This window comes from Phragmites australis, chromosome 22 (assembly GCF_958298935.1).
Source record: "Phragmites australis chromosome 22, lpPhrAust1.1, whole genome shotgun sequence".
Lineage (NCBI taxonomy): Eukaryota > Viridiplantae > Streptophyta > Magnoliopsida > Poales > Poaceae > Phragmites > Phragmites australis.
The window spans coordinates 16,311,710-16,337,671 of record NC_084942.1 but is presented as its reverse complement, the minus strand read 5'-3'; the positions used below and the strand labels follow the sequence as shown (position 1 = coordinate 16,337,671).

Genomic DNA, 25,962 nt, shown 5'->3' with positions numbered 1-25,962 from the left:
ATGGAAACTGCAATACTGGGTCGGAGAGGAATGTATGAGTTTCAGGATTTTCAGATCGGGTACCGCAGCAAAGTACTGGTGAATCCATGCTAATGAAAAGATATGGCGCATTTAGGATGCGCATCTTCCAAATTTGTTCTTGTTTACATACGAGTAGCAACGGCAAAACCTTTGTTTAGCAAGTGATCAAATATTGCGCTTCGATGAAGTGGAACATGCAAATTCCGGCTACTTACAGGCAAAGAACCACAGCTATCTAGAATTGGAAGTTCTGAAGACAATGCTCTTAAAGGTCAGTACTTACGATGCTTAGGCAGTATCCAGCCAAGTCCAACTCCGAGGCTGCTGGACTGGGAGGATACTTTCTATGTTACTAGTGGAACATGGGTAGATGACAGGACAATACAGAAGATATTTACAAGACTGCATTCTCACAATTGCTCAAGGAATCAGAAACACACTATTGCCAAAGACAAGAGCTAGGTAGGCCCCAAGCCGGGGATGATACAGAATGGCAGTAAAGCTAATCCAATCTTCGAGTCAGATCAAAAGGGAGACGCGTATGTACATATTACTATCTAGTTAGACCACACATGCACCAGCCCGTGTTTGTTGCCAGTGTAGATCTCGTTCCTGTCCTCATCATAGAACAGCGCTGTCACGTCCTCCAGAGCTTCTGGAACGGTGCTCCAGACTGAGGACCGCTTGCTGCAACTAGTTCTGCGAGGGGTGGCATTGAGAACGGGATCATTGGCAGCAATCTTTGCGATGCACTTGCCGGTCATAATCTCGCTCATGTTGATGGATCCAATTGGAGTAACTGCAGATGACACTTATGTCAAGCTAAATTACCGCAAAAAGTTCTACAAAACCAAACGAGAAAGTCTATACTATGCTTAACATTTATGATTAATAGTGATATTATGGTATAGGTGGCAAGCGTCAATATATCAGAGCCTCTACAGATTCAATGTCGGAACCCACACAACATGTCTATATGTTAGCGTACTGGTACAACAGGCCAGTAAAAAAATCCCACTTGAGACATGGAAGCAGTTGCATCTACATAAATGATGCAAATTAATTGTTGAGGAAATGATCAGGGCTTGAGTACTGCACCTGTACCATCCTCAGCCACTGCCTCAGATTTGCAGTACGAGATAATCAGATCCTGGTCGCTTGTAATGTAAATATTGTTGGTGCTACAATCGTGATGCCAAAGCAAATGGTCTTCAAATGAAGTCACAAGCTCTCCTCGGAAGTTCCATACAGCAACTGTTCTGTTTCGGAATGTCAAGAAGAGATTGTTCTCATACAGAAAAATGAATGCTGAAGGGGTCATAAACTTGGTGACACTGACTTCAATTAGCTCAGAACTCCGCACCTTCACAAAGATCATCAAATTATTAAGCCTGCAAGCAGTAAGTGTTATAGGGAAAAAATAATATATAGCTCATGAACTATTCATACGTCAAGTATCTGAAAGTTCTCGTCCTCTTGCTTGACAAGGAGCTTCTCATTGAACTGCTCAATAAAATCAATTTTCTTGTGGCGATGCAACAAGTGCTTAAAAGATTTCAGTGGCTTTCCATCTTCAATTGATAATATCTTCAAAGGAACATAACTCGGTGTTCTATCATATATCAAGAGCATGATTCCTGGACTGAAAGAAGAAATTTAATAAGTCATCATTTGGCACACTAAAATACAGGGAGATAGATACAACCAAGGTAAAGGAGTGCAAACCTGATCTTTATCTCCTGCACATTTTCATCTGGTATCGAATATAGAAAGGAGTAGTTTTTCAAGTCAAAGACCTTATAGATACTGCAGATAAAAGGATGACCATTAGATCAATATTGTTATAAAAAAGCACCATGTGGTGCAATAAACTGTTTAAGGCATACCCATCCTGTGCTGAGTAAGTCAGTACTTTCCCATTTACATCATCAAACTCGACAAAGCCAGGCCACTTCAGAGATTCTGATTCAAAAAGAGGAAATCCGGCATCTAACTGATTCCTTCTTATATACCTGAAAGAACATTTAAATAAGACAAATATAAGTATTAGTTGAGTCCAAGAACTTTGGTATGTTGCAGTGTCCAACAAAAAAAAATTAAAAAACAGTTGAATAGCTCATATATAGGACTAAGAGAGAGCAGTAAATTACATAAAGAAAACACTTAACATTCATAGAGTGCTTCTTGACAAGTTACATAGCATCAAACAGAAATTAGGAACTTTCTAGAGCATATATTCTTACTCGATCGGGGTTGTTCTGCACTTCAATGTGCTGAAATTGTCAGATGCATAAACTGACACAGTAATAAGCGAATCATTGTTTTTGTTGTAGAACAAGCTCCGAATCACTTCATCTGGGCTTAAATTCAAGAAGGCTATGCGCTTGTTCGTTACTGCAGACACAAAAATAAAGTGGCAGAGGTCAGAGAACATCCAAATTTTATCAGATCGTCATATACAGATCTCATCTTCAGAATGCCTACCTCGGTTAAAAGCAGCACAAAGCCCAGAGTGAGCAAGAGCAAATATGATATCCTTTGCTGCAACAATCTCAATAATTTTGGATCTTCTTTTAAGAAATTGTAGCTTCACAAATAGGTGTGCGTTATCATCATACGTATCAAACTCTTCCTGCACCAGACAAAGAATTATAATGTCAATGATAAATATATTGAAATGGTTCGTGCCAAAAGGTAACAATAACCCACCATTATTTAACTCGGAACACAATACACTAATTCAAGTAATTCTACATACTGGAAATATTTGTACGTTGTATCAAAAGTCAAAACATTGCGCAGACCCACATTTTACACCCACAAAACCTAGTAGAGTTCAAGTAGATATATCAGCAACAATATACACATTTTGACACTACTAGAGATTCCAGTAGATATATCAGCAACAATACGCCCACTTCAACACTTCTACTAAGCCCACAATTTGAGCAACAATGAAAACAAAGAACCAGGACCCAGCACCGACCACTGAGGTATCTTTACCATCTCACATCCGAAACGCCACAGTTTAAACTGGAATTGTGTATCAAAGGACAACATGAATCATATCAATTCTCAAATGGTGCCGAGGAATAGGAAGGATAAACAGGGAATGGAGGAGAGAATAGCTCAAACACCTTAGAAGTACAAATTTACGACCACCACTCTCTACAAGTAGTTCAAAGGTTCAGTCCAAACCTTGCTATACCTCAAGATCCAATCTTACTCGATTCGAATATCCACAATCCCACACCCAACAGTGAAAGGCTATGGAGCACCTTAATCCAAGGAACCCTAAGAATTCGTGGAAAGGGGTATTTACCCTATCATACATGACAAAATAGAAAAAATGATGCGTGGGTAAACAACAAAAGAAAAATCTAGAAATGTACATTGCAATTCATTTCACATATTTTCCATTTCACACCAAAGCTCTAGTTCAAATGATGTGAACCCACGGCCACGAGGTCTCTATGATCGAATAACCAGAAGCACAATTCTGAACAGCAGCTATTGCTACTCAATTCCAGCAGCTAACAGCCCCAACCCCAGCAATGGTGCACGCGCCAATCAAAGAAACAGTAATGTCTAGACAATCAAACATGCCAAAATAGACAACTCAAGCCTGCACACACAAGAAAGAACCCTAAGAGGCATATCATTAGCCTAAAAGACCGACCTTTCGCAAGAACTCTTAACAATTGCAGGATCCCTCAAAACCGAAACTTTTACCTTTCAAGGACAAAATTTCCCGCCTAGCACAAACGGAGCCCGCAAGAAGGATAACTCTACGCAAAGCTCCCCTACTAATTTCTCCCCGCGAGCGACGCACGATGGCCAAAACCCTAGCTTCACCGCCTCCCTCGCAGGCGCCAAGAACGCGCGGCACCGGACCACAACCAGAACCCTAGCTTCCCCCAAGCCCAAGAACAGCGAGAGGGGGAAAAAGGCGGATGTGGCATCGGCGATGGTGTTCACCTGGAGCTGCATGTTCCGGAACCGCTCGGGCACGGCGGCCGCGGGCCCCCCGCCGCGCGCGGCGAGCTGGCGGCCCCCGATCTCGCGGCGCTGCAGCTTGGCCGCGGAGTTGAGGACAGGGGCCTCCAGCCGCCGTTTCCGTCCCCCCGCGCCGCCCCCGCCCGCACCCCCCGAACCGCCCCCGCCCGAGCCGTCGCCGCCCCGCCGGCGCGCCGTCACGCGGAGCCGCACCCGCAGCTGCGACCGCTTGGGCCCGTCCATCCCCCCTTCCTCCTCCTCCTCCTCCGCGCGCTGGATCTAGGGGGTCTCACGAGGAGGAGGCAGGCGGTGGTGGGGCTAGGGTTTGGGGAAGCGGAACCGGGTCGAGTCGAGTCGCAGCTGGGATCGGTGGGAGGAGGAAGGGAAAGGGGCTGCCCGTAGATGTCGCGCCCGTTGATGGGGCCCAGGGGCAGCGAGTCAGCGGTTTGAACGGTTTTGCCTTGGATTCAGGATGTTTGTTTGGGCTCACGTTTTGCTCAACGGAAATGCTAAGATCCATACATCCCAGCGAAGCGTTCTCTTTAGATAGGTGGTTGTTTTCCTCCACGCAAGCTCTAACTATTTCGATCTCAACTTACTCTGGTAACTCTCTTTTGCTTCATTCAGCTTCCTTCCCTATAGTCTCGCACGCTGCACGCGTTGGTCGCACAATCACCCTCTTGCTCGCTAGCATCTTGCGCTCCTCGAGCTCCCACCCTCTTGCTCACTCTTGCCGTAAGCAGCCACAATTAGAACTATGTGAGGTTGGTTCGAGCTTGCGATTGAAGCCTGAGAGACCACGATTGGAGCATGGGAAGCCACCAACCTGCATTGCTACGTCATAATTGGAGCATTGCATGGACCACTTTGCTTCTAAGTATGTATTGAGTCCATCGGTTTTGTTTCCTCTCTTTCCTCTTTACTGATTATGTCATATTTTCTCCATGTCCGATGAGGTCTCATTCGATTTGTTGCAGACATTTCTCTGTTTGTCGTGTGTGTCTCTTAACAAGATGTATTCAACAGGTGTGTTTCGATATTGTGATAATTCTTTTTGTTTGCTGCAAGATTAAAATGTTAGAGTTACTTTCATTTATTCTTTGATATTATTCTCATGATCAAGGTCAAGACCGATTAAAATATTTACAGTATAAAATTTATGTTACAACATTTTGATTAAATATGTGCAGCAACCGAAAATAACTTTTGCAACATTAAGTGTTGCGATGTTGCAATTGGATTATTTTCTTTAGATGTTGTATCAGGTGATTTGAGATGTTGCTATATTTGTTTTGAGATGTTGCAGTAGCAATTTTTTAATGTTGCAATTGTTTAAGGTGGTTGATATATCGATAATGCTCATCCTAAGATGTCTGAGGCTACGTTTCGCCCAGATGCTTCATTCGACGCCACGCGTAACCTTAGATCCAAAAATTGTATTCAATCGAATTTGAAGAGAAGCGTGTCTGTCTCTTGTTTCCAACAGAGCACCGCTCTTTGTCCTGCGTTCTCTGTCTCATCCAACCTGCTCCAATCATGTCCAGGCTTGCTACTCCATGACCATCGATCGCCTCTTATGTTCCGAAGCGTGCGCTATCCACCTTCACTGATGTCGTCATAGCCAAGCTCCTGGAGGTGGTCGAGTTGCTGTTGGGCGTTGGCGTCGGCCAAAGACGCTAGAGTTCGAGGACACCGAGAGGCTGTTGCCGTCATCGACGCTCGTGGGCATGCTCACGGTGTTGCAGGTGCTGCCCCTGGAGCCCTGGTAGATGTCTCCACCATGGTGCTGTAGTTGTGGCCTCGTGGTCAATGGCTAGCAGCACACTAAGCCGGGCCTGGCGAGGGCCACAGCTCACTGCCACTCCTACGCGGGTGAGACGAAGCAGTAAGGCATTGAATCAAGCGATGAAGAGCTTTTTTCTACGTTGCAGCAGCTGATTTTGGATGTTGACAGATGATTTGGGATGTTGCATTAGCTTATTTGATGTTGCAACATGTGATTTGGTGGGATCAACTCATTTTACTGATGTTGCAGCAGGAGGATTGGGATGTTGTAACAGGTGATTTGGAATGTTGGAAAAAATTATCGATGTTGAGATTATTGTTTTATCATTTTCTTGTGGCGTGTTACATGAAATATGGCACTGATATTGTTGTGGGATTTTTCTCTCCTAGAATCGAACGTCAGTAAGTTACTTTTTGTTGCGTGCAACATAATGGCATGTTGCGGTGAAAATTTTCTAGCAGACAATGAAACAGAGAAGAGATATTCGTGTCCTTTTTTGCATGTAACACGACGATATATTGCGGTGAGAATTTTCCAGTTTGCATCGAACAGAAGAACTACTGTCCAGCTATTTAGATCCGACAGCCTAGAATCGTCCAGAGTGAGTGCCAGCTCCGGACGTCCGGGTGCTAGCTCCTTCGTTTGCAAAAAGTTGTTCTATCTCTTTTTTTATCCTGACTAGTTGAATGCACGTGCGTTACAACGGGAGCCAATAATTTGCACATGATAACATTGCTGACTGGGCATAGCGAACAGTTACGGGAGATCTAATAGCAGTCATTGATAGACGATTAGACGGTGGAGCTCACGTTTACCTGAGTCCCAATCTAATCACGACCGAACTTCGTGAGCACAAAACTTCCTAGAGCCCTCAGCTGCACACCCTGCTTCCTCCAGTCTAGTTTTATAATCTGCCAACCATTACCACAATCACGAATAAACCACAACAAGCATCAATATTCACAGGTACAAACAGAGGGAAGACACTCTCATATGGGCACACAAAAGGCAATCTGCAAATGAAACATGCTCAAGCACAAGCAGAGGAAAGACACCACCTCACCTTGAGGAAATTCATGAGCGACCGGACCGGCCATGCAGTGGCATTCCTAACCTTTCCAACCTGCTCGGCCTCTAGGCCGCCCTAGCCCTCATCATATGCACGATCAGCCTAAATGCAACCTCCTTCCACTCCAGCACCTCAACCTCCTCCTCGAACCTCTGCACCACCTCCCTAACCCCTCTGTTCTCCTCGCACGCCGTGTCCTCCCCTTCCCCTTCGCCCTGGTTGGTGCCTCCTTGGAGCCCAGGAACTCTAGGAGCAGCCGCACAGCGATGGGTGTAGCATCCGCGGGGAGAAGAGGAAGGGACGCCGCCGCCACCACGGCGGCAGAGAGGAACGTGCAGGTGAGCTGCATGGAGGCCTGGTCAGTGACGTCGAGCGTGGCGAGGAGCGCTGATGACATGGCGAGGAGGTGGGGGCCATGGCGAAGAGCGGGAGGAGCATGGAGAGGAACGGTGTTGCGGCGAAGGACTGGGGCCAAAAGGCCGGGGAGAGGAACGTGTGAGACGCGAGGAACACGAGGAGCGGAGGCACTGGCATCCCTAACCATAGAATCGCAGGTCGGGCTGAAGAGAAGGGCGATGCCCAAGTCGAGGAGAAGCCGAACGGGTGAAGAGGGAAGGGAATCGAGTATTTATTGAGTAGTATGAGGTGGGTAATTTTTGTGAAGTTTAGAGGTAGTCTGCAGGACGTGAAGGCAGGACATCCTGTCTGGTGCAGGAGTCACAGTAGAGATTCAAAAGCTATTTCTGTAATTCGGTATTTTACTGCACCCGTCATTGTAATTTGATAGCATATGCATTAGCAAAGTATGATGCTAGACTAGATAAGGATGATCCTTATATAAAATATATATGTATAGGTAACTAAGTATTGTATATAGCTGATCATCCATATATCGTAAACGTTGTGATCATTCCCTTGATTACAAAAGTAAAAAAAGGATGACAATAAACTTAACAACTAGCCTATCCTCTTATGATTAAGTTACCTTGCAATGCCTTCAAGACAATCAAATCACACGTTACAACAACTTGAACACTTCGATCGTTCCAGCACTTTGACACACATATGTTATAGAACAAATTTTTATGAATGTTTGAGAACCTATGGTAACTTCAGCTGATGAAACAAAAATAAGGAATTGAACGTGTTCATAGATCAGTGAAACAAATCTTGTCCAATATCTAACTAAGTATATACGTATAGAGAATATACCATATACAGACGGAGTATACCGTGTGTATACTTAACAACTCCTGATATTAATGAACCGAATCTGTGGTATCTGAGACTCCTGAAATCTAGAAGGTGTATACTAACGAGTTCTAGATTGCTTACCCAACTCGAGAAGATTAGTATCCATAGTAGATTTATCTACTTGGATGACAAGGACTACCTATCGACTACGGATGGATAAGAAGCGGTACATCACCCCTATATAAGGGGGAGACCTAGATCCCAAGAGAGGCTCTTTTTTCCGGCTACTCGAGACAACCATCAGGACCTTGATGCAAGAGGAACTCGGCGACTTTAGCCCTAGGTTAGATTAGATCTAATCTACTCCTTATAATAAGTTATCCACATTGTTTGTACTTAGGTGAATACATATACATAATCATCCATATAGGACATAGGGTATTACTCTAACCGGAGGCTTGAATCTGTATACATTGCGTGTACCTCACTTCATGTTCGATTCTGATCCACGAAGGTAACCCCATTATTTTTCGAACACATTGTTAGGAACAAATCCTCGATAGTTAGCATGCCAGGTAGGGGTCTTCTGCTTTTCAGGATCGACTGTGTCTTCAGTGCACATCGGCATCGGATTCTCTGACATCGGCTTCTACGACCACTTTGGGTCAAATACGATCACCCTCGAATCGCCCCTTGCCGGGTCGAAGATCACGTTTGGAACTATGATCTACCGCTGGGACATCAAGATGAACTAATTCGCACCGGTATTATCGAGTCTAGACTATTGAACGCATATTGCGATGTGGGACATCTCAAGTGGGATCCCAATGAGTCCAATGTTGTCCAATGCATGGACACCAACAGTGATGAGGGTGGCGACGACGACTCCACCGCCAGCCAGAGTAGCCGAACATATCGATTCGTGTTCATGGCTAGAGGAGTTGATACCCCACCTGCTGACCCAATGATGATAGATCCAAACGCCATGGTAAACAATGGCACGGAAATCTCTAAGGATCCAACAATGGTAACTGCCCCTCATGGTACCAGCATTGCCGGCGATATGCCGTTAGAAACATCTAAAACTGGAGCCTTACGTGCCCTTGACAGAACTCTCCATCGACGGACTGTAGGAGTTCAGATACCTCCTGGTCTTCAAAGATGACTTCCTGTGGGCACACCTCCACCACCAGCATCAAAGGACGAGCTCCCCCAGAATAACAACCGCGAAGCAGCATCATCTCGACCCCAGCCAAGTCTGGGCAGCAATATTTTCAGCACTATAGATGCTTATGTCCAGGAAGCCCATCTGATTATGAGATATCTTCCGGAGTTAGATCCAGTGAATCCTTTAACCCCTATGGTTAACCAGCTCATGACCTTACTCGATGCGGCCCAAATCCAAGCCACTCGAGCAAACAATCCTAGCAATTCTAGGCGTCGGCTCGAGGAGCCACAGACATGAGTATCCCCAAGTCGAGGGATCCCAGGTGGGAAGCTCAAGTGATTGAGTCCGAGCACTACTTCACAAGACAAACTATAACTTCCTATCCATAAGCGCTGGAACCAGGAAGACCTGAGGCATCACACTCCCCACAATTAGCATGATCTACGTATAGTGATAGACAACGACCGTGAGGAACACCAAGAGGAAAACCGCTGTCATTATAATCAGAGATCTTCAGGACAAGATGGTCAACATGACTCCCCTGCTCGAATGAACATGCATGATAGTCCTCCCCCACCTCCTCCTGAAGAATTCGATGGAGGTTGCGAGGTTTTCGTACACGAGCTTCGGTTGATACGATGGGCTAAGAAGTTCAAGGTGGGCCCAATAAAGAAGTATGATGGGAAGATTAACCCCAATGAGTGGTTACAGATCTATACCATGATTATTCGAGTTGCAGGCGGTGACAACAAGGTAATGGCCAATTATCTTCTGACCACGCTCAACAGACCTACCAGGTCCTGGTTGTTGAACCTGCCTCTTAACTCAATCCGATCGTGGGCTGAGTTGAAGGCTTAGCTCATAGCCAACTTCCAAGGCACATTCAAGCACCCATGAATGGAAACGATCTCCATCATTTGAACCAGGGTGAGGATGAGTCACTTCGAGATTTCAAACGCCGATTCAGCGACAGACGTAACACGATCCCAGACATCTCTGACGAGTTAGTCATCATCGCCTTCAAGTGAGGCGTCCGAGACACAGATTTGCTGGGAAAGATGGCTACTCGGAAGATCCACACGATCAAAGAGCTCTTTGAGTTGGCCGACAAGTGTGTAAAGCGAGAGAAAGCCCAGGTACGCACCAAAAATCCTCAATTTAGCAAGGACAAGTCCGAGTCCTCAAAGAACGGGGCAAAGAAGAACAAACTCGGTGACAAGCGCAAGGGTCCAAATACGACCATAGCTGCGGTTGATAGGAGCAAGTCATGCAACACTAGGGACAACAAAGGCCGGAGTCGAGGTGGTGGGAAGTGGTGTCCCGTTCATCAAACTAGCCAACATGACTTCGACGAATGCCATGTCATTAAAAAGAAGGTCGATGTTGCTAAGCATAACAACAAACAGGCCAAGCCGAACGTTAACGGTGACAAGCCCGAATTCCATGTGGCCATCCAAAGTCTAGCACATATCTTCGGAGGATCCGCCACGTATGAATCTAAAAAGCAGTACATGGCGATCGAATGAGAGGTAAATTTGGCTCTGACTAGGCCTACTCGATACCTCAAGTGGTCGGAGGTTTTGATCATCTTCAATCAAGTTGACCACCCAGCCACGGTTCCACACCCTAGTCGATACCCGGTTGTGGTCCAACCGACTATCCTCAACATCAAAGTCTCTCGAACTTTGATCAACGAGGATAGTTCGCTTAATCTCATCTTTACCAAGACCCTGGACAAGATGGGAGTTCAGAGGTCGAAGCTTAAGGCAGGAGTCAAGCCTTTCCATGGCATAACCCCCTAACTCATCAACCATGCCATTGGGCCAGATCAAGTTATCGGTCACGTTTGGCACGTCCGACATCTTTCGTATAGAGAAGCTTACCTTCAATGTTGCGGACTTCAAGACAACGTATAATGTGATCCTGGACCGCCCAATGTTGAACAAGTTTATAGCAGTGGTGCACTATGCATACCAAACGCTCAAGATCCCGGGTCCCAAAGGGGTCATAACTGTTAAGGGAGATCAACACGCAATGGTCAAATGTGACAAGCAGAGTCTAGATATGGTCGAACACCTCAGTCGAGCGGCAACCACTTCTAAAGGCATGATTTCCAAGTGTCAGAAAAATAAAGCCACCGTCGAGGTCAAGGACTTCAAGCTTGTACGTCTTGCTGACACCTCCAAGTCCAACAATACTACCAAGGGTGAGACCAACGACAGCGCTAGCAACAAAAAGACTGATGATAGCGTCAAGGCGATCCCCTTCGACCTGTATGAACCGGCCAAGACGGTTAAGATTGGGGTTAACCTCAACCCCAAATAGGAATTAAAGCTCATCACTTTCCTCTAGGCAAACCAAGACGTGTTCACGTGGCAACCGTACGATATGCTTGGAGTCCCTAGGGAAATGATCGAGCATCGACTAGCTGTTAAGCCCGACTTCAAACCTGTGGTGCAGACGCAGCGAAGATTTGCAAAGGATCGGAAGCAAGCCATCCAGGAGGAAGTCGACAAACTCCTTAAGGCATGCTTTATTTGAGAAGTTCATCACCCCACATTGCTCGCAAATCCCGTCCTCATCAAGAAAGCTAATGGTAGATGGAGAATATGTGTCAACTTCGCCGACCTCAACAAAAGATGTCCAAAAGATCATTGTCCTCTTCCACGTATCGACCAGATCGTCGACTCTATAGTGGGTTTTACATTATTGTGTTTTCTAGATATCTATTTGGGGTATCACCAAATTAGCATGGGAATAGAGGATGAGGAGAAAAATGCTTTTACTACTTCTTTCGATGTATTTTGCTATTGAAAGATACCCTTCGGTTTAAACAATGTTGGTGCTACTTATCAACGATGTATTCAAAACTGTCTACCACCCCAAATTGGGCGCAATATGTAAGCTTATATCGATGATATTGTGGTCAAGTCAAGAACTGGGAATGCATTGATTGATGATCCCAAGGCAACGTTCGACAGCCTTAGAAAGTATCGTATGATGCTCAATCTGGAGAAGTGCACGTTCGGCGTTCCGTCCGGTAAGCTTCTTGGCTTCCTAGTGTCGAGTCAAGCCATTGAGGCCAATCCACACAAAATCAAGACTCTTGACCAGATGTGGTCACCCCAAACACTGAAGGAGGTTAAAAAATTAACATGATGCATTGCAGCTCTTAGTCGATTTATTTTCAGGATGGGCGAGCGAGGGATGCATTTCTTCAAGTGGCTAAAGAAGCATGACCGGTTTGAGTGGATGGAAGAAGCGGGGGGCGCCTTCCAGGACTTAAAAAAGGTATTTATCATTTCCACTAATTCTTACACCGCCTAATGAAAAAAGAGGAGCTCTTTTTGTATATTACAACTACCCCACAAGTTGTAAGCATGGACTTGGTTGTCAAACAGGAATGTCCCGAGAAGAAGGCCAAGGTCCAGAGACTTGTTTATTATATGAGCAAAGCCCTACACGACGCCAAGCTACGATACCCATAAGTGCAGAAGTTGTCATATGCAATCTTGATGTCTTCCCGAAAGCTACGACACTATTTTCAAGCACACAGGATCACCGTCATGACGACATACCCACTAAAGGATGTCATACGCAATAAGGAGGCCACTAGATGAATCGCACAATGGGCAGTCGAGCTCAATGAATTTGATGTCGGATATGTGCAACGCAAAAGTGTGAAGTCGGGAGTACTAGCGCAATTCATCACCGAATGGACAAGCGTTGAAGAAACAAAGTCATGTGTGGTCGAGGACCACTAGACGCTTTTATTCGATGGATCTCTCACACTTCAGGGCTCGGGAGCTGTCATTGTACTCAAATCCCCAACGGGCGATGAACTCAGGTACGTTGTTCAATTAGATTTTAAAGCTTTGAACAATGTCGCATAATACGAAGGACTGGTAAACGGGGGCTCCATAAAGCTGCATCACATAGAATCATGTGACTTCTCATGAAAGGGGACTCACAGCTAGTTGTAAACCAAGTTCAAAAAGAGTACTAGTGCTCGGATGACAACATGACTACTTACTTGAACGAGGTGCAAAAGCTCGAGGAAAAGTTTGAAAGGCTAGAAGTAACGCACATCAGGAGGAGTGAAAACTCTGGTACGGATAAATTTGCTAGACTTGCTTCTTCCTGAGCTCTGGTACCCATAGGAGTCTTCGTTGAGAAACTCCTCAAACCATCTATCCCAATAGTTTGGCGAATGGATGCTACCCAACTCGACCGGCAGCCTGGTCCAATCAGCGAGGTAGAACCCACAGACATGGATGCTACACTACTCGAACGTGAACTGACTTAGATGACTATATACCAAGCCTATCTCAAAGGTCAAGACATCCCTGATGATGATGTATTGGTAAATGACAAGCTCTACCGAAAGAGTAGTAACAAAATCTTGATGAAGTGCATCATGCAGGAAGAGGATAATAAAATATTGCTTGATATCCATAGAGGCATGTGTGATAATCACACGTCTTACCACACAATGGTCGGAAAAGCTTTTTGCCAAGGATTTTATTGGCTGATTGCCTTCTAGGATGCTTTTGAGCCGGTCAAAAAGTGTGAGTGTGAGAGCTGTCAATTTTTCAAAAGGCAAACAACTAGACCAACCCAATATCTGCAAATAATTCCTGTTTCTTGACATTTCTTCGTCTGGGGCTTGGATATCCTGGGACCATTTCCGAGGGCCCAAGGTGGTTATAAATTCTTATTCTTAGCTATCGACATGTTCACTAAGTGGATCGAGGCCGAACCTATGGAAAAGATAACCGCATAAACGGCTAAAAAGTTCATAAGGAGTATAATTACTCTATTCCGTATTCCGCATCAGATAATTACGGATAATGGTAGCCAATTCAAAAGCGGGACATTCACTGCATTCTTCTAAGAATTTGGCATTAGAACTTGTTTCGCCTCAGTAGCTCACCCTCAAAGTAACGGCCAGGTTGAGCGAGTCAATAATATAGTCTTGCAGAGTATCAATACTCGGGTCTTTGATAGGATAAAGGCTTACTCAAAATGCTGGGTAAAAGAACTTCTCTCGGTACTATGGGTTGTTTGTACTTTGACTAACAGGGCTACCAGTGAAACTCCAATCTTCTTAGTTTATTGAGCAGAGGCAGTGCTCCTGACTGAGTTGTAGTTCGGATCACCGCGAGTGGAAAGTTACTCGGAGGAGGGATGAGAGAAGTTACGAGCGGACGATATTAATTTACTCGAGGAGTATCATGATCGAGCATCTATTCGAATAGCTAATTATCAGCAAGCGTTGCGTCGATACCTCAGTCAGAAAATCCAGCCCAGAAAACTCGTTGTTGTGGATCTTGTCCTGCGAAAGGTACAGAAAAAGGCCCGACACCATAAGTTATCACCTAAGTGGGAAGGACCCTACAAAGTAGTAGAAGTTACTCAAGCAAGATCAGTACAATTATCTACTCCAAACGGTGAGATACTCGAGCACTCGTGGAACATCAACCAACTCAGACAGTTTCATTCATAGAAAAGGTAAAATACATGTAGATCAATTACATTTGATTTGACTGCACACTTTTTTCTAACCTGTGTGGCTAGTGCAAAGTTGACAAAAAGGATCCACCTAGCTCTTGCAAACAGTGTAGGTTCTACTTCCCCTTGAACGAGTCAAGGGATCTTCTATACTCATCCCTCGGACGGTAGCTGATTGCGCCGGGGACAAGGCGCCGGCCAGCATAAGGGCCAGCGAGAGTGGGCGAGGCGAAGACCCTGTGGGAGCTGCTGATCGACGCAAACGATGTCAAGTAGTCCTTCGCAGGACGTGAAGATGATCTAGCAGTTGTCGACGGAGAAAGCGGCTACATTCTCTCTACCACCGGAGGTTTGGGGGTTTCATCACTGAAGACCTCATTGGTTACATGATCGATGATCTCATCAAGATCACCACCATTTTCATCTCCCTCCTGCACGACTCGCGTCGTCAGCTCTTGGGTCGATAGTTCTGTGGTGTCGACGTCAAGGAGACCCAGAGGTGGTGGGTGAAGGGTCGGCGACCTATGAAGGACATTCTGCTCTTTCTCATCTTAGGCCTCTCGATCAATTCCTCCTCATTGGAAGAAACAATGATGACTCCTGGAGGAACCATGTGGAGGGGCCTTGGGGTGAGAGACCCTATCTCATCACTTTCTGGACCAGGCTTGGGAGATGACGGTGGAGTGGTGGAGGCCATGGCTTCAAGCTCTACGAGTTCTACTAGGCGTGTAGGGAGAAAGGAGGAGGACAAGGTGAAAAACAAACGACCATGAGTCTCCTCTATTTATAGAGGCAGGAATAGGTCGCACTGTACACACGGAGCCGTCAAGATCTGATATCGCTAGGTGTGATAGTGAGGCCATCTCGGTCACACGGCACATCTGGCGTTAAGGCATCACTGCGGCATTATGACTTGTCTAATCTCCGTAAATATGAGTGTATATTCGTGATAACACGTCAAATCAAGGGTTGTGGTGAAAATGAGCACGAGAGGGAGTGGGTTTTCAGTGTTCACCTACCTGCCGGTTCGACTTCACTCGATGACCATGGAATAGTCACAACCGTGTGCTCAGAGGTAGAGCTCTCGAGCGTGTGATCGAGAGTAATGTGTCGATGCTTATGCCCTTTAATCTGTCTTGATTATCATATTGACCAGAGAGTCAGTTTTCAACTCCTAAAGTGATTCTGTGGGAATGATTCCTCGAAATAAACTATACGTTGGGAGCTAAAAAACAAGTTTCCCCAGAGAAACACTTCCTTCATAATTTTTACCTTAGAGAGTCACTTTTGACCACATAATTATTTTCTCTAAAGAATTACTCTCTTCAGAGAATTTGGATCCGGAGGAGTTTTACCAAACATGTCCTAGGAATATTTTTGTTTTGGAAAGGTGCAAGGATAATAACCTGGTATTACTAGGAGCTATTCACTCTGGAGTACAGAGTAGTTTTCATATCTCTCTATATGTGGGCTTGTTGGCTAGACAAAAGCAAATTTTACTTTGTAGTCAATTTTCTTCTGGCACGGTTGGTTTGGGCACAAACCAATCAGCAATATATACCAAAAGTGTGAAGAAAATTATGATGTAAAAAAGGATTATGTTTAAAAAAAGTGTGAGAAAGCAACATTGTTTCAACCTAAACCAACTTTGCTTATGTAGTATGTGATGAAAGGTGCCTTTTTCACTTTCAACACCGTGCAATTGCCATCGTTAAACACAGCAAAATCAAGCATACGAATGGAAGTACCAAAATGGAGCGGAATCCAAGTCTCACACAGGAATTTGACGTTTCGAAATTACTACGAAACGACTTGAGTTATCTGCAGACTGCATTCTGTTTAATCATCCAACACAAGATTCTTGAACCTGCTCGAAACAAAAGAAGCAAAGGCAGGAGCAAAAAAATCGCAAAATTTGGGGCATTCCGAGAATTGAACTCGGGACCTCTCGCACCCTAAGCGAGAATCATACCACTAGACCAAATGCCCTCTTCTGTTCGGAGCGTAGAGAGTTTACATTTTATTAGCATATAATGAATAGTCCCGCAGGCCTGGTTACCACACCAAGAAAGAAAGAATCAGAAGTTTAGGGATCCAATGGCTATAGCATTCATTTTTAGGTTTCTAGATTAATTGCATAAGAGCATTTTTTTTTAAAGAGATACACTATAGGTTTTGGCTAAAAATCATTCTTCAACAGCTTCTCAAACAAGATCTCTATTTTTAACAATCCTTTAAACACATCCTGATCTTACATAGAAATAGGAAACCCCTCTCATACTCTTAATTCTATTGGGCCTACGTGTATTACTCGTGGGTGCGGTGGACGTGGTTCTCCCACTCCGTCATCCACTCCAACTCTGGCAGGGAGCAGTTCAGCACGTTTGTCGAGCAGTTCAACAGCAACGCGTTCGTCAAGCAGTTCAACAACGCATGGTAGGTAGGCATGAAAGATCATGCAAAGAGTTAGCAAAGCCATGGTTATAGCATTCATTTTTAGGTTTCTAGATTAATCGCATAAGATGATACATCAGACCTACCCTTTTCATCAAATACATTTTAGCCTTAGCAGCACCAAATAACTTATTACTCTGTTCCATTAGTCCAAGATCACTTTGTTAATGGTACGGGATTGAGAGGGATTTGGCCCAGATTGAGGAGCGGATGAAGAGCGAGAGAGTTTTTCAGGAGAGGAGAGGAGCGGAAAAAAGGATGGGGGTTGGTTTTCTGAAAGAGGCGTGCGAGAAGCTGGAGCTGTTTCGCGCGATTTCTTTGCGAATGACACTTCTCTTTTCCCATGCTTCACGCCGGATTTCTCGTGGGCTGCGCGCCGAGGTTGTGGCGGTCTGGCGGACAACTTGTGGTGTGGCTGCGCCTAACTTTATGTACCGAGGTTGTGAAGGAAATTTGTTACTTATTTTGTTTTAAAATAGATAATATTTTAGTCACTCCTATAATATTTAAATACATGACATTCTACGATTTTTAGTTAGCTTTAGTCCAATTTTTTTAAATTTTATCTTCTCCATTAAGTAACTTCCTTCTCAATACCAGTCTCATTTCTCACATAATAAATGATATTAAAAGAGGGTAAGATGAATATTTTATCGTCCACTTTAATACTTATGCACAACTCTAAAATATCATCTATTTTAAGACGGAATGAGTAGAGAATTAGCCTGCGAGTGATATGGATCTACCGAGACAATCATACAGAATCACATATGACAACACACACGATGCTCGTTGATGAAATTCAACTTGAAGTCTACGTTCCTGAGATATAGCTATGAGTGCTTCTCCTAACAGTTATAGCACCGGCTGCTCAAGGTTTGAAAGATCAATAACCTTAGCTTAAGGTTAGTATATTTTTATGATTAATATTAACATAATCAATAGAACATACAAAATTTGCTAGTATATAAAGGTTTAATCTCATAGATAAAGAAGATGAACTTAAGGCTACAATCACACAAAATATTCAACATTACAGTAAAAAAAATGGATTTGAGGTTCCAAACACCTCGAAGTCACAAGATATTTTGTTTCAGCACAAGTCTTAAAACTTTTGAAGAGAATTCCCATCCGTTATGGCTTGCAGAAGAGCAATGACCGCATTGCTTTCTTTTTCCCTTTCTTGCTTCTCATCAAAAGGTGCCGCGCTAGCTTCTGTTGAATCAGTTTAAAGATGGATCAAATTCCAGTGTAGTGCAAACTCATGCTTCCTAACCTGTCATAACACAAATTGAATCGAGTTAGAATATGTGGTTTCTAAAGGATGTTGGTAGCATAGCTATCATAAATCGGCTTGATACAGTGCAGATCGTGTGATGCTGGAAATGCTCGATGATGTGATGTAAAGCTGGTGTAAGTATCAGGTCAACTGGGCCATTTCTATTGGGTTGGCCAGGAGGCTGTCGCTATAGGCATAATCTAGGCACAATAAGAAATAGAGCCATGCCTGGGCTATCACCCGGGCATGATGGGTCGACATGGCACAATACGAATAAGCTAGCTGGCCCGACAAGGTACGATCTAGCCTAACAAGGCACGAACGGCCCGGACGAAATCGTGCCTAATGGTAGGCCCGTTTAGCCAATTTATTTTGAAAATGCAACCGTTTTTTTAAACGTTTGAGCTATAAATAAAAAAATCACCAAACTTTGTCTCGAGAAATCTTGCTAGCTCTCTTGTGTGACCATCTCATTCTTCACTTAAGTTCTTGCGAATTTACAATAATTTAGCAAAATTCATTGTAATTATTGCCAAAAATCTGAAAATTCAAGATCTAACGTGGCAAAATTTTAAAAAGGTTTACAAAGAAGGAAACGGGGTTAAGGTAAGATATGCTAAGTGTAATATATGCAAAGATGAATTATCTACAAGATCTACATGTGGAACAGTGCACTTTAATAGGCACGCTGCAACTTGCAAACAAAAAGATGGAGTGAGCATGAGGCAGACGATGTTGCAATACAACCCCGACGATTCTAGATGTTGATGAAAATATGTAATTTTCAGAGCTAGATCGTACTCTTTTTTCCTATCTAAGGTTTTCTCATATTGAGTTTTTACCTAGAAAAGTTTTTAATGTGGCAACCAAAATATCAATAAAGCTCAATATTTAATTCCAATTATGTGCCCATGATTTATCTATTTTTTTCTTGAACTTTTTTGACTTTTGGAGCTATGCTGTACTTTTTTTCCTATGAAGGTTTTTAACCGGTAGAAAAATAACAATAAAACAAATTAATTACATACGTAAGACCTTTCTATTTTTATTCTATTATTTTTTGATTTTTTTTAATTTTTTCTAATTTTTCACTTAGCTGGCCGTGATGGCCATTCATGTGGGTCGGCCCACCAATAGCATTATGCTCGATGGGCCATGCCTGGCAGGCCAAACTGTTTTCGTGCTGGTGCAAGGCCAGCCCACCCAGCCCAGTTGGGCATCACTAGTTGCAAGCGATTGGGCCCCTGTTTGGGAGAGTTTTTTTTTATTTTTATATATTTTTTAGTTAAAATTTAAATAAATAGATTACGGGGGAAAATATTTACAGAACTAGGCGCCCGCAGCCCTCAGAGGGCGGCAAGAGGGGCTAACCGCCCTCCGGTTAGGCCCTGAGGGTTAAATTAATTTTTTTCCCATTTTATCCTCTAAAAATGTATTATTTTTGTAAATAAAGAAATTAAAAAGGAAGGGATCTAAGGAAATTAAGAAATTAAATTTGGAGTTGGTTATGTAATAACGGGAGAAAAAAATCAATAATTAATAGTTGCAGCATTTTACGTGGGTATGGGGTGGGAACGAGGACAAACATAGTATTAAACACATAGTAAAAACATATCAATACACTGTAACCGCGACGATACGATGAGGAAACAAATGTGGCATATACGGTTCGCACTAAGACCTACTTATTAGTGCGCCAATCCTAATCATAACATGCCTTAGGGAAGGAACGTATGTCCGGTTACATTAGGTACTCTCTACTGCGTGCATCTAGGATACTTTCCCTTTCGGAGGGCATCGGGACCTGCCGCCTTAGCACGGCGGGCTCTCTCCCGCTTCCTTTCCCTCTCAGCTTCTCGAGCCTGAGCCACGGTACGATCGTGGGCCGCCTTCCTCATACGCTCTTCTTCCTCCCGCTTGAGGCGAAACTCCTCTTGCTGTTGTTCGTACTCGCGACGTGCGTAGGCTTCCCTTCTCCACCTCATGTTCATGTCGACCCACAGCTTCTGTGAGTCATTTTGCTCATTGTCAAGCCACTGAATAAAATCAGAGAGCGGTGGAGGGGACTGAACAAATGGAACAAGATGAGCGGTTAGTAAAAGAGGGTGCGTAATCGAAAGAGATGAGGCGGATATCTGTTACCGTGCCGGTCGATAACCAGTTGTTGCATGGCGAGGCTTGTCATACTCGTAGTTGGCACACATGAAGAAGCGCAGTCCATAGGTGTATGAGATATCCTGAGACTCGCGGAGCTTACAAAGGTCACCACAGAAGCACATTGGTGGTTCGAGACCTTCAGGTATGGTAGTCCCCCAATATTTCTTTGGTAGGCTTGATGGAGCTGAGGAAGACATTGCCCTTGAGAGATAGGAGAAACGAGCGATGCTTCACCGTAAGGAGGTTCGGCTATTTATAGTTGGGGGAGGCAGGAGCATTGGATTCGGTCTTGAAGAAAGGAGTGAGGGCATGGGCGTAGCTGCCGGGACGAGCATCGGATTCCATCTTGAAGAATGGGAAAGTTTTGTCGTTGCCCATGGTCAGAGATTCCACGTTTATTGGTACCCGTATTGTCATTTACTGATTGTAAAAAGCTGGGTAGTGTTGTCACATCTTGTTTAAAGCCTGCTGCAGGAGGCATGTGTTGTCAAGTCATGGTTAAAGTTTAGTGCTGTGGTCACTTCTTCATTGAACGTGTTTGAATATGAAATGCATTTACGAAATGCTAAGTCGACCATACAAAGTGAACGTGTCTTAATACATAGAAGTACATCACGAAGCGAATATGCATATGTTAGTTACATTACATGTAAAATGCTACTCATGCCTCCCTCGTTGCCGTCGCCTGTGCGCCCCATCGTGGTCTCGATGCCGCTGGTTAACCCTCACGTGACCCCTGGAGTAGGTGAGGGGGTCGGGTGGGCCGACATTTCTGGTAGGCCTAGTAGGGACCACCCGTGTCGAGGGCTCGTCGTGCGTGGGCTGTGTCCGAAGCGGTGCACTGGAAACCTGGGACCGCTGAAGGACGTCGTAGTCAGGTGTGCCCCCGAAGAAGTCCCGGACGATGTCGTATGCGGTGTCGGGGCCAGCCTCATCCTCCTGACTAGGGTACGAGGACTGTGAAGGCTCGGCAGGCGTACATGTGTACTGGCTGGAGGGGCCTGTGAATAAATAATCACGTTAGATACGAACAATAAGGTTTTGAAAGCAGTAAAAAATGTATCATTGTACCTGCGTGGTACGACGGTGCAGCAGAAGAAGGCCACGCTGACGTGCCGTAGTACGTTGCGGGGGTGGGGGGGGGGGTGGGGCGTGGGGCTGTCGAAGACGGACCGGCCTCGTCACCGAAGTAACCTGAGCACAATTCTGTGCTAGATCGGCAGGAGGTGAGCTTCAAGGCGCGCGTCGTCTTGTCGAAAACCCGTCTAATGAAGCTCGCAACATCCGACGCACTTAGGTGATGCCCTTGCCGGACGCGTTCCATGGCAGCAGCTGCATCCCTATTTACGTCATAAATGATATCTGTCTGCGGAAACGAACAAAAGTGAACAATTGAATTATACGATTATGTTCATTCAATATGGAGTACGGACTTAGAAAAGTTACTTACTGCTAAAGCGGCGTCCTCGTCTCAATGCACCGGGTATGTCTCCGTTGTTGATGCGACGTGGGGCCGGACATTCTCAGGGGTGTACGTGATGCGTGTGCGAGTACGTGGCATGTACCACCGTAGGTACTCCCTGAAGTTCCCCTCGGTGTGGGGACGCGCCTCATCAACGACGTCCTGTAGCGCTTGGGCCCATGTTGCCACGTAAGGGGCCAAGCGGTCCGCCCAGAGCTTACCAGCTGGCTGGCCTTTTCGCGTGTACCTGCATTCATACCACGGCAAATGTAACTGAAACTGAACAGAAGGTTGCTCAAACTGTAACTTCGCAAGTGTACCTGTGGACTTGCAAGGGGACGGTACGGACGGGGATGACCGGGAATGCCTGGTGACAGCCAAACTACCGCATGACGCGGTGCGGTGAGTACTCTTCAACGTAGATGTCGAAGACAAGTGGCGCCTTGGTGAGCTAGTACTCCTCGTCGCGGGTGCACAAGGGTGACAAACCCAACCCTGCCCGTGTATGCACGGACCGAACGCTGTATGGCTCTCATATCACATCGTTGGGACGTAGCCTGTCGAATTGGGTACGAAAATGCTCGTACGCGCTGCGAGGCTGCTCGTGGGCCCAGTGTGGCTGAGTGACAAACATGAATACAAATATTAAGCGACTAACATAGTACGAACGGAACTGTTAATGTAAAATACGTACCCGTTGATGACACCACAGTGAGGCCATTGTGGGCGCGTCCTCGTCCGTCTCGCCGTACCATTCCTCAGGGTACGGGGAGCGATCCACCACCGGCCTCCCTATGACGAAATGCTCATATGACCACAGCTGAAGAAGAAGTGGACACCCGACGAAAGTGGCAAGTGCCTCCTTCTTTGTGCATGCGTCGCAGAGCGCCCGATACGTCGCTGCAAGAACAGCGGATGCCCAGCTGAACTGCGGTACGTCCTCCGCATCAGCGTCCGCTATCGACCGGGCGTACAGGACAAGTGTCCGCGTAAACAGGTGGCCTTGGCCACTAGTGAACATCACCCATCCAAACAATCAAAGGAGGTAGGCCTCCAAATATCTGGAGACCGCGTATGCGTTGGCGTGTGGGTGGGTGTACGCCGGCTGCAAAAATGACTGGTGTCAGAAAGGATCATTATGACATACTTTGTTAGTACTCCATAGGTTCCATGTTACCGTACCTGGAACTGTAGGATCCACTTCTTCGTTGGCCCTCGTGCATCGGATAAGAACTCAGGCATGTAGGGGGTGCGTCCGCCTTTCGCTCCACCGGCCCAAATCGCTGATGCATGTCGTTGATCCAGTCATACTGCATATCGATGACCCCAACAGCCGCTCCCGCGCAAGGAAGGCCTAAGAGGTAGGACACGTCCTGCAGGGTCGGGGTCATCTCTCGCACGGTAGGTGGAACGTATGTGTCTCCGGCCTCCAACGGTCGACCAGTGCTGCTATCAGCGACCGATCGAAGTAGAAACGACGGGCTGCAACCTCGGGGTTCTCCGTCGATCGGGCCTCCACCAACCGGCAAAGCGGTAGGAGTCCGGCCGCTGCCAACCTATAAGTATTGCAGTACATCAATAATATGTAACAACAGCAGTGATATGACAATTTCGTATCAAATTTTGTTAGTACATGTGGGTCCATCGCTCGTCTACCATTAGCAGCTCTCCGGGGCCTCGTGGGCGAAAAACACCTAGCTCCATCTGGTGCTCGACGGATAAGAAGCTGCGATGCTTCTTGTCCACGATAGGGTCCAAAAGCTCCGGGGTCGAAGGGTGAGCCATCTCTGCATTTGAAAGGCATGTACATTAATACATTGATAAATAAATACAACAACAATATACTTTCAATGCAAATTAACTATATGCGAAATTAGCACATATTAAAATGGTACAAAACTAGCTGAACACACACGAAGCTCACCTAGACAACATGTGCATCACCGCCTGCAGTTTTGCGACAATATTTGTAAGTGTGACCTATTTCATTGCACTGACTGCATCGCTTGATCCTAGGGCCAGCCTCGGATTCATCCATATTGTTACGAATCCGACGAGTTTGTCTTCGCCCCGGTGCGTTCTTCATCTTTCCCAAATCAGGCACATATATTCTTGCAGCCCCTGAGTTACTTGTAAAAGTATCAACAATGCCGTAACCATACAGCTCCTGGTTCCATGTGTTCAATACTTGATCTTTCATGAAATATTGTGACACATATTCCCTCGGAAGCATATGGTGCTCCGCGCACGCAGCTATGACGTGTGTACAAGGTTTGTGGAGTAATTGTGGCTTTTGACAACTACATATGTATGTCCCACTCCTTAGCACACACTCTTGAACATGCCGCTCCCGTCTACCCCCCCCTGCGACCCTTATCCCGACACAGGACACTGAACCTGTGCTCTGTAGTGCCCTCTTGATTTGCGCGATGCATGTGGGCCTTCCTATTTGCCTTCTCCATGTACTCACACAACATCCAGAAAGCATACGATTGTCCTCCATTACAACCTTAGCAGCTGCATACCGATCAATGAAGTACTTGCAGGTCCCATGCAAAATGCCTTCTACAATTCCAACCAGTGGTAGGGACCCCATTCCTTGCATGACCCAGTTATAAACCTCTGCAAGGTTTGTAGTCATTAATCCATACCTGGCACCAACACTGTCGTACAGCAGAGCCCATTTTTCATTCGGCTCATTGCGTATCCACTGTGAAAAGCTACTAATAGATGAGCCCGATCTCCTTACAATCTGCGGAGTATTGGTTGGGAGAGGACCGAGAGCTATTGGTTCCTCACCATTAGGTGCAGCCTCCGCAGTTTGTTTAAGAGTCAGTTCATCAAGTCTTGCCCATAATGCGTTGAACTTACGTTGCTGGTTCTGACTGCACAACTTCTTGAGGAGCTTCATTAATTCTTTGCTTTTAAACTGTTTGTAGAAGTTCGCACCCATATGGTGCATGCACCATGTGCTTTTGAGATCTGGCCACTGTACTGGCACACCCCGTCGCACGCTACCGTGTTGCATATCCAGCAAAGCCTGCAACAATCCTGTATGTCTATCATGAATGAGACACACATCTGGTCTATCAAGAACAATTGCATGCTTCACCCGCTCTAGAACCAATACCAGCTGTCCCCGTTCTCACTCTCCACGAACGCAAACCCTAGTGGCAGGACTTGGTTGTTACCGTCGACCCCTATTGCAGACAAAATCTGCCCTTTGTACTTTCCAGTCAGGAATGTTCCATCTAGGCATATGATGGGTCGGCAATATCTAAATGCTTTGATAGTTGCACCGAATGCAAAGAAAGCACGCTGCAACACTCTTTTTCTGCTGTACTCCACATCAGTAGAGGGGTAATGCTTAATATCATAGTAGCTACCTGGATTTCTTGCACAAATTGTGGCTAATTGACGAGGTAGGTTGTGATACGAATCTTCATATGTACCGAACCTCATCTCAATAGCCTTTTGTTTCGCCCTCCATGCCTTCGCATAGTTTATTGTGTACTGGAACCTTTGCTCAATAGCATGGATTATTGATCGTGGCTCATACCTTAGGTTGCCCACAATCTCTCCGTACATAACATTTGCAATGAAAGCAGAAGACAGGTTTCGGTGGGCGAACTCTATTTCCTCAATATGACAATTATGTTCTTTTACTATTGAGCATTGCCAGTAGTCTGCCCATTTCCCTCTGAATACGTGCACCCGCCAAGGGCACTGAGGAACCAAGCACTTCACATCATACTCTCTTTTACTTGATTTAACAACCTTGAATTGCCTACAAAAAGACAACGACCAGAATTTCACTGCATCAATAACTGCCTCTTTTGTAGGGTACATAGTACCCTGTGACACC

The 25,962-nt window shown here is 45.4% G+C and overlaps 1 protein-coding gene and 1 non-coding gene across 2 annotated transcripts; both read right to left on the bottom strand.

Moving 5' to 3' along the window:
- Positions 1-392: 392 nt before the first annotated feature.
- On the bottom strand, positions 393-4,457 carry LOC133905063 (uncharacterized). Its single transcript, XM_062346766.1, has 8 exons — positions 4,000-4,457; positions 2,506-2,653; positions 2,265-2,415; positions 1,908-2,033; positions 1,747-1,827; positions 1,471-1,663; positions 1,120-1,384; positions 393-820 (listed from the first exon to the last, which is right to left on the bottom strand). The coding sequence occupies exons 1-8, from the start codon at positions 4,258-4,260 to the stop codon at positions 579-581; spliced, it is 1,467 nt and encodes a 488-aa protein (XP_062202750.1). The 5' UTR covers positions 4,261-4,457; the 3' UTR covers positions 393-578.
- Positions 4,458-16,662: 12,205 nt separating this feature from the next.
- TRNAP-AGG (transfer RNA proline (anticodon AGG)) lies at positions 16,663-16,734 on the bottom strand. The gene has a single exon. It is a non-coding gene; the product is annotated as a tRNA-Pro (tRNA).
- Between the last annotated feature and the right edge of the window lie 9,228 nt (positions 16,735-25,962).

Coding starts and splice junctions, on each gene's coding strand:
- LOC133905063 (XM_062346766.1), bottom strand. CDS start 4,260: ATGGACGGGCCCAAGCGGTCGCAGCTGCGGGTGCGGCTCCGCGTGACG. Junction 2,654..3,999: donor TCCGGAACATGCAGCTCCAG/GTGAACACCATC, acceptor TGTCTGGTGCAG/GAAGAGTTTGATACGTATGA. Junction 1,828..1,907: donor ACTTACTCAGCACAGGATGG/GTATGCCTTAAA, acceptor TTTTATCTGCAG/TATCTATAAGGTCTTTGACT.